The 12,865-nt window shown below is 40.4% G+C and overlaps 1 protein-coding gene across 1 annotated transcript in view; it reads right to left on the bottom strand.

Moving 5' to 3' along the window:
- The window catches only part of LOC147180980 (receptor-type tyrosine-protein phosphatase S-like), a 118,499-nt gene that overhangs the window by 18,663 nt on the left and 86,971 nt on the right, over nucleotides 1-12,865 (bottom strand). Inside the window, exons 14-23 of the mRNA XM_086075916.1 lie at nucleotides 11,414-11,607; nucleotides 11,268-11,294; nucleotides 9,298-9,415; nucleotides 8,479-9,138; nucleotides 7,691-7,785; nucleotides 6,233-6,486; nucleotides 4,939-5,026; nucleotides 4,538-4,759; nucleotides 2,343-2,500; nucleotides 921-1,033 (exon numbers count right to left, since the gene is read on the bottom strand). Of these exons, the coding sequence (XP_085932042.1) occupies nucleotides 921-1,033; nucleotides 2,343-2,500; nucleotides 4,538-4,759; nucleotides 4,939-5,026; nucleotides 6,233-6,486; nucleotides 7,691-7,785; nucleotides 8,479-9,138; nucleotides 9,298-9,415; nucleotides 11,268-11,294; nucleotides 11,414-11,607 (1,929 nt within the window). The remainder of the gene's footprint in view (nucleotides 1-920; nucleotides 1,034-2,342; nucleotides 2,501-4,537; nucleotides 4,760-4,938; nucleotides 5,027-6,232; nucleotides 6,487-7,690; nucleotides 7,786-8,478; nucleotides 9,139-9,297; nucleotides 9,416-11,267; nucleotides 11,295-11,413; nucleotides 11,608-12,865) is intronic.

Genomic DNA, 12,865 nt, shown 5'->3' with positions numbered 1-12,865 from the left:
TCTCGCTCTCTCCGCTCCTCTGGTTCCAATCTTTTGTCCCTCCCCTATAGGACCAAGCTCCGAACCTGGGGAGCCCCCCACTCTCTGGAACTCACAGCCCCAATCACTCCGTGCCTGGCCTGACCTCTCCACTTTTAAAAAAAATAACTCAAACCCCATGTGTTCAAAGTCGCTTTTAATGTCTAATGTTTAGTATTATGAATGTTTAGTTTTGTACTGATTTTATTATTGTAATGATTTTATGTTTTAGATTTTTTTAAAAGCTTTTTCTACTGATTTCTACTGGCTGTTTAGGACATGTAGGGTGGCAAAACCATCCAAGGCAGGCTAGGTTTAGCAAAAACACAATTTGAAATATCCTTAACATATGTGGGAAAATGTTTGATGAAACTAGGCTTTGCATAATAAGGATTTTGGAGCCGATCAGCGATTTTAAGAAAAAACAAACAAAACTGATCATCGATCCAATCATAAGATGGAACAATTTATCCAAATTATTTAAACAACTTGAACTGGTCCCAGCCCATGAGTAGCCGAAATTGATGCTCATCGAAATGCATAGGGGGGAAAAAAATGACAATTAAATTCTAAAAATTCTCCTAAAACACTGATAAACATTCAAGACATGAAAAATGTGTGGGTACTTTTGAAAAGAGTCAAGATGTGACACACTCATGGATTCTACCCAAAAAGGGTGTGCATAATTATGCAACCAGGTCATCTCTTATTTCTTATCCCCTCCACCCCACCGAAAAAAAAATTTCCACCTCCAATTGAGTTGTATAGGTTATAGGTCATATTAGTGGTAGAATTTATTAAAATGATTTATCTTGGTCTCATTTCAGTATATGAGAAAAAACAACACATTTGAATTGTCAGTGACGGCCACTGAAGACAGAATTGCTATATATATTCCATACCTGGAGTCTGGAAGTTAATTCGTCTCATCTCCACCGGGTCTGTCGGGTGATGGGCCATCATCTCAGCATTACTCAGAAGACTTTTGGTTCCTGGCTCCGACTCCTTGCGCTTGCTGCCCCAGACAGCAATTACGAAGAGAGCAATTAGCACGCGCAAAAATCCAGCAGGAGAAAATTTGACTCAGCACTGACGCGTCATTAGCATTAGCACTGGTGACTCAATGCACATACATGAAAAGATGTGACATTTTATGTGCAAGTACAATAACGTGGTGTTATGTTCTGTAATTGCTTGGGGTACAAGGTTACAAAAAAGAGCTTGACATGGGTGTAATCGTACCTGTCAGGTTTGCTGTTTCCAGTAAAACAAGAGCCCGGGAAGGAATAATTAAGGAAAGGAAAAGGAAGGAAACAGACAGAGGAAAATCAATATGCTGCATTAGTATTCAAAAGCTGGACGGCATGCAGCAGAATGAAGGTTGAGCACATTTCAAACTGGAACACATTTCCTCAGCAAACCAAAGTCTTACTTCATGTTTTAAGCAATGAAATTATCAAGTACTAAACTTGGTGGAAGGATCAAATATGTTTATATGCAAATCAAGATAAAGTTGCATACAAATTAAAATAAAAAGGATTGATGGATGTTCAGTATTGTGTTCATCATGTTCATTAAATATCTAACTTGGGATATGGGGATATATCTGTTTCTGGTAGTGTAAGAAATACTTAAATACAAATATCTGTAAGACCTGGATAAGCTTAAAGATGATTGAATATTCCTGCAAGAAGGGACCACAACCACAGAACAAAAGCAGAATATACACAGGTTGTTCCAATAATACTTTGCTGAGCTCCTCTTTAATACATCTCAGGGGTTCTCAAACGAATTTAATGTTCAAACTACATTTTTTTTGTCATTCAAACGTATTGATAAAGTTGTTGGAATGACTTTGCAGTCAAAAAAACCTTGGTAAAGCCGTTCGAACATATTGTTGAAACACGGGCTAAATGCTGAAAATATTTGGGCCTACATTTTACCAATATGTTCCTCCGACTTTATCAACTTTGCAACATGTTCGAATGACATAGCCCAGTCGAAGAGCTTTACTCAACTGAACTCAGTTGTATATAACATTTAGGAACAATACATTATAAGGTAAAGATCTTCATGTAATATTTGATGTACAAAATGTTTTAATTAAAAAACCTACTATGCTACTGTATTGGTTGGTCACGATCGTGGTGATTGGAGATCTGCACATATTTGATATACAATTGTATATTAAATATAATATTTATTACATACAAATATAATATATGAACGATAATCCTTCATCCACCTTTACAAAGCCTACCTTCAACTGTAACAATATCACTCATGGTTACAATATTTTCAATGTGCTCTTCTGTTCAACTCACTTCTTGTAGAGTAAAATAGCGATGACGATGCAGATGATGAAAACCACTGCTAGCACCGGTCCCACCACCCAGATGAGACCGTCACCTCCATCCAGGGGTTGGGGGTCTGAATCTGGGGCGATCACTGGATCAGTGTAAGGGCTGGCCACGTACATTTTCTGTTGACAAGCAAACAGGTGTCATAAGGTAAAGTAGGCACCACATAAATACCCTGCAAACTTCAGTAATGTTACATATTACATGTTGTTGGTTTTGGGTTGATTTTATTTGTTTATATGTCTAATCAGTGACATGTGGTCAGGATAGGCTAGGTAGGTACTGCCTACCCCAGGCTGAAATGAAAGCCGTTTGGCTTTTTCTATTTATTGTAATTATTTCAACACTACCTATAGGATTAAAAGTGACAACATTTGGTGATTTTCATACCTCAATTATAAATGCTGCCAAAAATTATCCTCCTGAAGGCACACCGCTACTGTGCTTTTCCCGGCCCTGTCCGCGTAGCGATGTGTGTTCGCGCATGCGTAGTCAGTTACCCAGTAGAAAAGTCGTTTACGCGAACAGGCAGATCGCTACGCAGCTTTTTTACGTCGCTGTATTATTCCTTTGCGAACGTACGTTCGCACAGTGCATTTGTGAATTCAAAACACACTGAGTGCACAGCAAAGCGGTAAGACGACGCCACTCTGGAATATATAAAACTATTTTCACGGCTTTCTTTTGAGGGAAAACGCCAGCTTTTGAAGGATGGGTGACCAACGCCTTAGCTACCGGATCGTCAACAAAGTAAGGGACAAAGAATTATTCGTACATTTCACAAAGAATGGTGGCAAAAGGAAAGATTGGCTTTGTGGATGTGCTTCAATGAACTGACTGTTTCACTTTGCATGGTGTTTGGCATTGCTATTGCTAGCTTGATTTTGTGAGGAATTAGGCTACAGGGAGATATTCACTTCATTACATTCTTTCTGGGCGTTCGGGCGGGTTTGAAACTGTGCGTTTTCCGTTGTGCGGCAAATGGGAGTGCACGTTTACTGTGGCTGGCTGACGGTGGCCCTGAACCTTAGCTGAGTGGCTAATGTTGAGCTGCCGCACCACAGGCGATGGGTACGAACCCCGCTCGAAGAAAAAACAAAAAAAAACAAGAAGAAAAAAGATTGCAGAGCAAAAAAAAAATGTAAGACTTCAAAAGAAAGTAATGTTTTTCCGTTTTATTTACTACCCATACAAAGAAGGCATGTGTTAAAATAGTTTGAATGTATGGCATCTTATATCTGAGTATCAAGTATCTCGAGGTCAGGCTTAGGGTCCTCTTTTTTTGGAAATGAAAATATGGTCACCCTCGGACACGTTGTACACTCACCTGCCGACACACAAATTTGTAATTGGTGTGTGCGTCTCAATTTGCGACTGCCTGCCTACCCAAACCTAGAGCTCACTGAACGTCACTGTGTTTAATCGATAGTATTGGTCAGTCCCCTACCTATAATTACAAATTATTGAACAATGACAATTGTTTTGCATATCAACAAACGTATCATACAGTGCACTGTTTATCAAGTACCAAGTATGACAGCTGACTGCGAGTACAGTAAAGGATTAGAACATTTATGTATTTAACTACCTACCTACTTACCTACCCTTAGTTACAGTAAAAAGTAACAGTCCCTAATTGCTTTTGAGAACAAATGTTTGTGGTTTAACCGAGGAAAGGATAGGGGAGGTGTGTTTATATGACAGAATCACACTTTTGCAGCCTTTTAGACAATGCACATTATTTAATTAGAGATGGGTTTAAGTTTATAGCGATATAACACAATCAAGTATTTTTATGAGCTCAGATGGCCTTTTTGAGAGCAGCCTGAGGCTGAAATACAGCTTACAAAATACAAGTCTCGGAGCTGAATATTTATGTCTTTTCCAATTCTATTGCTCACGTCGAGCAGTCGCGCACAAAGAGGCAACATCTCTCCTGCCACCAATCAATCTTTATTAGTGCTGTTGATGGAAATACATGAAGGTTATTGCCTTTTGCTGGCTACACCTTGGCTGACGTGATTTTTATTGTTGCAGCTGTGAGGCCATATTGATCTCGATGCATAGTGACAGCCTGCTGGATGGCGGTGGAAGGGAGGGATGGAGGGCGGGGTCACGAGGGAAGAGAGAGGAGAGATGTGACATGGCGGCTCTCATACCCCGGTTGTAGAGTTGAGCTCAGCCAGGATGAAGAAGACGTACTCCTGACCGGGCTCTAATGCGCGGTTCTCAAAGCCGCCGTAGTCCAGCTGGTCCCCCAGGGTGAAGAAGGCTGGTAGGGTGGCAGGTGTGAAGCGGGCCGTGATGTAAGCGCGGCGCAGGTCCACCACCTGCTTTTGCTGGCGAGAGTCTCTCTGTTTTTGACTGATGTCTTTTAACAGCTGAGACATGGGCCAGTAGAGAGGAGGAGAGAAATCATGCATCCCAACATGACTCAGACTTTATTTGTATAAACTCAGATGGAGTTCAAAGTGTGCTCGTTCATGGTGAGGGTGTTTATCGATCTTTCTCGCCTTCCTAGATCAGTGGCGTTTTCTTTTTTTTTTTTTGCAATCCTCACCTCCTCGAGATCCATTTCATCCGGGCTCTTCAGGTGTTTGATGACACCTCGGGCTCGCCTCAATGGAACCACGACAACATAAACATTCCTAGAAGAGGAAAAGTAAAGCATGACCCCAAAAAATAGATCACTGAAACAACTTTCAACAATTTATTGCAATTAGACTCTATATGCAAGCATTAAAAACCCTGCAAAGTTGTAGATAATTTGTAGCGATATAGCATTTTTCACCATTTCAATTTCCAGATATTTTTTCGCCGTGGCTATAATTGTGCCCGTTGATGCAATCTGGCATCTGGTACGAGTTGCCCTTCACCCACTATGAATCTATACCACTACAGCATGCCATTGCATCTATTTACTTTCAAGGTGAGCCTCCTAACCAGGGGATCAAATGTGATGGTTTACCATAGTTTTAAAAAGTTATGGTTTCAAAAACTGTTAAAATTGTCCCTCGCCAACAATGAGCTTTTCTTGACTTTTTTATTTTCTTTGGCTGCTTGCAGAGATCACTAAACAAGCCACCTCTCTTAACTTCATTATGAGAGCAGAGAGGGGAGGGGTGAGCAGAGTGACGGAAGAACTGCACTAACTAAATACAAAATAATTCCAGCATACCAACACAGATGCTTTAAAACAGATGAATTAAAACAGACGAAGAATATTACTACTGCTTTCTTCTTCTTCCTTTTGACTTTCTTCTTTACAACTTTTAATGTGTTAATAATTCTATATTTTGTTTAAAAACATATTGTGCTCATTGGCAAAAATGCTGGTTTTATTTACCCAAATATTTCGAAAGACGGCATTTTAGAGCTATCATTTTAATAACGTGATCCTGTGATATTTTTGCTCAGTTATCATACCATATCCGCGCATGCCTACTGCTGACATAATTTTACATCATGGAAGCTATCACCAATTTCATAGTGCATGTATTCACCGCTATCTACAGTATTTGATTGCCAGGTAACAGTTGAGTGGGGCGTGGCTTCAGCGAATTCATCTTATTGGCTGTTCACCATTTTCAAGCGTCATTTTATATACTTGGCGGCTTTTTAAATCATTCATGTGCCAGGGTTGTTAACAACACTACTTTATGGTGTGTCAAATTTACAAGACATATATATTTATTTTTGCTTTCCAGGGTCTTTAAAGAGCATACTGTAGTCTGCCTGGTATGTAGCCAAGCTTCATTGACTACCAATTAATTTTCTCCAAAAACCACAAGTATAAGAGTAAGACTTGTACAGGAGTCTACACAAGTTGAACGTCAACCCTCATTCTTTCTTACTTGACAGGCGTTCGAGATTCCAGTGACGGCAGAATTATAGTGACTGTAGTCTCCGTGTCCCGGGTGTGGTCAATCTCCGGGCGGCGGACGGTGATTGGCGGGGATGTTTTGGCGGTGATACGGTGGCGAAGGCCGCCCATGTTGCCTTCGGGAGCGGTGATCTTGAAGTCGTAGCTGGTGTCCGGCTGAAGGTTTGGAATGACCGCCTTCTTAAGGCGAGCATCCACCTCCAACTTTTGCCGATTATACTCCACCTTGGAGAAGGTTAGTGAGGTCAATACCAATTGTAATGATAACGATCAATAATACTAATAATAATACATCTATTTGAAAGAACGTTAAAAGCAAGGTATAAAGAAAATACTATATTTTACCCTAATTTCTGTGTTTTTGGGTGCATGTCTGCGTGTGTTGCTGCATTAGTCACCATCACTGCAGGGCTTTTCTCATGCATGATGAGCTAACACAGATTCACTCATTGTTGCAGGAGTAAGGTCCTGGATGAACTAAATATAGGTTTAACTTTTTAAAAAATTTGGTGAGAGCATTTTTGCATTTGTCAGCCAATATTGTAGATACAAAACTAACTGCTGATGGTTTTAAAAGCCAAGCTTTCTGATATATTTTGATTATGGGCTGTCTTTTTTTTTTAAGCTTTATTTTGTTTTACTTCTTGTATTTTGCATTTGATTGTTTTTATCTGTGTGATCAGTTTAACCTGTAAAGAACTTTGGGACCTTTTGTCTGTGAAAGGTGCTATGCAAATAAAGTTCACTTACTTACTAACTTACTAAAATTAACATATTAAAACATCTGGATGATTACAGGTAGGGGTGGGCGAGTGTATCACACTGGCCTTATTTCAAGGTATCTGTACTTGGACACTGATACCGGTATTGGTTGCTCACTTGTGGCCTTTTTACAATCAGGAAATAGAAATTAGAAACTAGAAGAAAATAAAATCTACGTTAATTTGATGCAATTTTAAGAAAAAAAAATGCTATAATGGGATACATAGGTCTTTAAAATGACCTGCCATTGTTTTATTTGAATATTTTCGTGGAATCGGTATTTGGTATCGGTATTTATTATTGGAATCGGTGACTCATCAAGTTGAGTACTCGTTCTAGTGTCGGTCTGAATAAAAGTGATATCAAACATCCCTATTTACAGGAAGGATTCCTGAATTTGTATTTTCTGAACATTTACTTGGAAATGCAACAACACTCCTGTTGACAATTTTCAGAGTTCATTACAAGACATTTTTACTTTTTGTGATATGGCTGGGAGAAATTAGATGGTTCTACTGCTCCACAGTGAGGCATGCTGTGTCCATATTAAGATACTAAATTTGGTGTCTCGCCCAAAGGGCTACATTGTAAAAAGTTATGCCCATTAGCTGGCTTGTGACTAATTCTATCCTTAAAAATATGTTGGTGCTTAAGATAACGGACATACACTGAAGCGATACGGGTTGCTGCTCTCAGGGAACTCCCACGTCAGAAGAACACTCGTCCTCGTGGCCAGATTGACTGAAAAATTCCTTGGCACGTCTAAAAGAGAAGAAAACGGCACTCAGTGGAGCGTTTTTATTGAAAGTAACAACTCTGTCTCCCCGCTGTGAACCTGTAAAGAAAAAAAAGTGTCAGGTGAGACGAGGTGGTTAGGAGGATGGACAGGTGATGAGGAGAGTGGATGGTGGTAGGAAGAGAATAGACGGCGCAGCCGTCGGAATGTGACATGCCACATTCACCGAGTGTAAGGTTGTGTTTGTTCCACTTCCAAGTCGGCATGTCAACGACGGCTTCCGATAAAGTGACGGTGGAGTTTATCATATTGAACCAATCGCCAGGTTTTCACTTCGCTTCAGCTGTCCACTTACCTTCTGGATTAGATACTGTACCGTATATCGATGCCTTGTATTGACTTTTACCTGAGGGAATGTGATAAGCAGTGCTGTTGAAGCAAACAGCCATTAACATTCAGCTTCGTTCCATTGGTGAAGGGTAAGTGATGGAGGTAAGTGAGTGAGTGGAAGAGATTGAGGGGTTTGTCGCCTTTCTCAGACTTGTTTTCAGCATCTCGGCGAGGAGGGAGGGGTCGGGAGTGGGAGGGTGAGGGGGCCAGTCTAACAACTGGCCTTCATTGACTTTTGTGTTTTGGCGTGAATTCCACAGCAGGCGACATGTGAAGTCGAAGCAGTGCTTGGATGAAAGGGGTTTCCGGAGTCTGAAGGCCAACTCTACCTGTTTCCAAGGCCAGGGTCCGGCATACCAGAGGGGGGCTGAGGGGGCCGGGCCCTGCCTTGTTGCGGGTTCGCAGCTGCACCTCGTAGGCCGTGCTGTGATTGAGGCCCAGGATTGTGTAGCTAGACTGGCTCGCCGGCAGCGTGACTACATGTGGGGGAGAGCTGAGAGCCGGGAATGAAAAGGGGCCCGGAATGCTTGAGGGTTTGGAGCCTGCGGTCTCTTTGTAAGCAACGTTGTACTCTGTGATGACGCCATTGCTCTCCTCTTGGTCAGGAGGAAGCCAGGAGAACTGCAGAGAGCAGCAAGTGGCATTCACAAAGTCCGATATTTTGGGGTATCCTGAGGGCGGGATGACAGGAAGGGTTAATTCCCTCCGTGCTACATCCCCGTAACCCGCTCGGCTCTTTGCAGAGAGCACGAAGACGTAGGAGGAGCCTGGGGACAGGTTTACGACGGTGAAGTTTGTCTCTTTGGTGAAATCTATTGTGTTCTCCACAGAGGCATTCTTCAGGCCAAACTGAAGGCGGTAGCCTTGAATTTCCAGAGGGAGCCTTGGGCCATCGGAGCTTGATGCGGCGCATTCCAGCGAGGGAGCCCATCGAAGCACCACTGATGGACCTAATCCCGAATGTGCCCACAGGCAGGGAGGGGCAGGTACTGAAAAGGACAGCGTGGGAAGCAGGAAGTTAGTTTTGATCATCAATTTAACTACTTATAAAGTGCTGAAATTAATTTGTCTGCTGCGGCTGAATTAAAAATTCCCTTCAGAGTATGTGCGTTGCTAAATTCAGAAGCGTACACTCAGCATGTGCTTACCCATGCCTGAGGTCTTCACCAGCTTGGCTTTGCTATGTGCTCCATCACCTTTGGTGGTATACGCTGCAACTGACACAGTGTACAAAGTCTCTGCTTTCAGGCCTCCCAAAATCATCTCCTGTGGAGGGAAAAATAAAATCGTTTGGCTACAATACAGTATATATCATTGTCCTAAAACAACATTTGAATTATTTGACTTTGCATGAGACTCAGCATTGCTTTAGTGTTTTATGTAGTAGTTCTGTTATTAATTTATTGGTTTAATTGACTTTGTGATCCTATGACTGATTTTATTCCATGTGCATCACTTTGTATGTGGCAATGGTTGTTTTAAAGTGCTCTATAAATAGTTGAGTTGAGCCTCTCACCAAAAGTAAGCTGGGATCGACTCCAGCTGAAAATAATAACTCTAATGCAAAGTCCTAGAGAAAACGGTTGCATGAAATGTAATGCACTACTGTGAAAATAAATAAATGAATAGATAATTCATTTGACTGAATTTTACATTTAACATAAAAATCACCATTTAAACTGCATCAACACTTGTTGGATGAATAGACAGTATGGCGCTGAATACACTTTCCCTTAGATCCAGAAGAAATTAAGGAGTGCTATTCTGTAGGTTATTACAGTAACTGAAATAACTAAAACTAATTCTTTTTTTATATTTTCATTAACGAAATAAAATAAAAATGCAAATGCTTTAAATATATTAAAACTTTTTGAAACTCCATGTACATTTAACGTTAATAAAAATAAATTAAATCTAACTATAAGTAGAGCGAAAGTGTCCTTTGTTTTCTTCCTTGTCAATTAATATCATACATGAGAATTTGGGGTTAATTTTTAATGTATTTATTTTTGGCATTGCTGTACAGAAGAATGAAGGTCAAGCAGTCGTTTGAAAATTGTACTTTATTTTATTACACACCACTGAGTGATAAAAAAATATATAAATCATTTTATCTTGCACTGGACAATACTTGATAGGGAAAAAAACAAAAACTAATACTAAAACTAATAAAAACTAAAACAAACCATTGAAAAAAAAAAAAGTCATTAAAAATAACAAACCTGATCTAAAAACTACAACTAATTGAATTTAAAGCTGCACTTTGTAACAATTTGCCCAAAGATATCTTTACCATAGCCTTTTAATTTGACCATTTATGACTGAAACAATTTTTAGTTAGGAGATTAGCACCTTAGCTGTTCATAATGGGAACTCCTGCAAGCCTCTGGCCAATTGTTTCCAAACTGGATTCGGGTTCAAATTTCCCTCCCTCTGTCTGTGGATGTGACGTCATGTGCACACTGTGTACGTGAAGAACGGAGTGTGCAGTTCCATTTTTGGCCACAGGTGGCAGTAGAGATTTCAGGTTTGAATTTCCCTCCCTCTGTCTGTGGATGTGACGTCATGTGCGCATTGTGGATTTGCCGAAGGGAAAATGCTGTTTCATTTTTTGGCCACAGGTTGCAGTAGCAATTTGAAGTTGTTGTTTTTTGCATTCAGTAGCGTTAAAGAATAAAAGTCCAAACAAAATAAAAACTAACGAAATGAAAAATCCCAAACTGTCATAACCCTGGTATAGAGCTCCAGACTACCACTTTTTATTAGGAGCACAGTGGCCCCTAACGTGAAATTATAGGGGCGCAATTAGAAGATTTAGGGGCACACACTACAAATTAACTTGCAAAGTAAATATTCATCCCACTAATTTTCACAATATTACTGACAAATGGGCTGAAGTGTGAAGCAGAAGCATGACAAGAACAAAAATGATTCAAGAATAGGATTATTATTATTTTTTAATCTGCACATTTACTGGTTGCAGCACTGGCGCGAGTAAATGAAAATTTTAGTTGTCTTAAATTTTAGGGATAAAATGCCTCTATTTAGGGTCAGTCTATAGCCTGGTATGTATTACTATTAAGCTGGTGAAGGTAGATGAAGATGAGTGTGCACTCACATACTGAGTGGAATCCTCCTCCTCCATCTTAACCGTCAGGCGAGTCACAGCAGACAGGCAGCCCAGACAGAGGAGATGAGAACGGAAGGATATTTAACCATCAAATAATTGACCGTCACATTTAGCTTCTTTCACGATGATGTCACCTGAGACTCATCCAGTAGGAGGTCTTTTATCCAAGGAAGATTTCGGGATTCAGTGCCGCTAGCACGGCTGTAGTGCACCTGGTAACCACGGATCTGACCTTGACGTAACCTTGGCAACACAGGCCGCCAAGTGACCCGAAGTGCAGAGGAATTGAAAGGACTGACATCAATGTGACGAGGGGCTGCGCTGGGAACTGCACAAGCAAACATTCACGGATAATTAATAACTGTACAGTGGCGTCAGAAATTATATACAGTGGAACTTCCAAAGTGGAAAACACCATTAACACAACGGCAAAGTATTTTTTTTTTTATCCAATAAAACCCTTTGACGATTCCTATGATAAAGCTGCTTTAAACGTGAATCCCCTTGATTTCTAACTTCTTATGAATATTCTGCATGTCTTCCCATGTTTTTGTAACAAGCGCCTCTGGGTCTTCTTTGGGATTCAGTGGAGCAAAACAGACCTCTGATGCATAGGTGGGTGACTCAACTCACTTTATTTGACTCGAGTCAGACTTAAGTCGACAATTTTAGGACTTGCTTGGCTAAAACATTTGAAAGACTCGGCGTGACGTTGGCTTGGTGTTCATGAGACGCAATTTAGATTTGAATCACAAAAATGGACATTTATTGTCTTTTTACATCTGAAAATCTGCATTTTAAGTTAGTTTTCCATTTTTGTGGTTTTTGAAAGAAAAATTATTTTTGTGTAATGCGCATGAATCTGGACAACCATTAGTATGCTAAAATGCAGAATGCAGAAGCCATGTCATTAAGCTAGTACCCTGGCGGGAGCTCCGAAGATAATTACAGTTAGATTCTAGGATTACGTTTCAGGCAAAATTGTCCAAAGGAGAATGGCAACAAGCAATGTTTGTAATTTAATGATAAGAAACACAACTTCAACTGCCACTATAAAACACCAAAAGACAGTCGCACTATGCTAACTTCACAGTCACCTGCTAGCTGGTCAACATGCTTCATGTTAGTTCTGCATTTAACTAGAGGAGGGAATAAAGTAATAGACAACATAGCGATGGGATTGGGATCGTTCAAACTTTGATTGTGAATATGTGATTACAGTTAATGAGCAAAGAGGGTGCAAAGTGGCTAATGTGCGACGACATGTTGTGAATGAGCAAGATGGTGTGTTCTAACTCCTTCCACTTACTGAGGACTAACTTGATTTGCTTGGTTTTTGTGACAGTTTCTTGGGACTTGTTGAAAATTGAAGCTGCTCTTCATAGCAATTTGCCCAAAAATATCTTTACAATAGCCTTCTTATTTGACCATTTATGACTAAAACATCTAATTAGTAGATTAACACCTTAGCTATTCACAATAGGTACCACTGAAAGCCTCTGGCAAATAGTTTTCAGACTGGATTTGGGTTCAAATTTCCCTCCCTCTGTCTGTGGATGTGACGTCATGTGCACATTGTGTACGTG

Source organism: Leptonotus elevatus, chromosome 1 (assembly GCF_054856555.1).
Source record: "Leptonotus elevatus isolate MCC_2025b chromosome 1, RoL_Lele_1.0, whole genome shotgun sequence".
Taxonomy (NCBI): Eukaryota; Metazoa; Chordata; class Actinopteri; order Syngnathiformes; family Syngnathidae; genus Leptonotus; species Leptonotus elevatus.
This window is presented reverse-complemented; position numbering and strand designations above follow the sequence as displayed.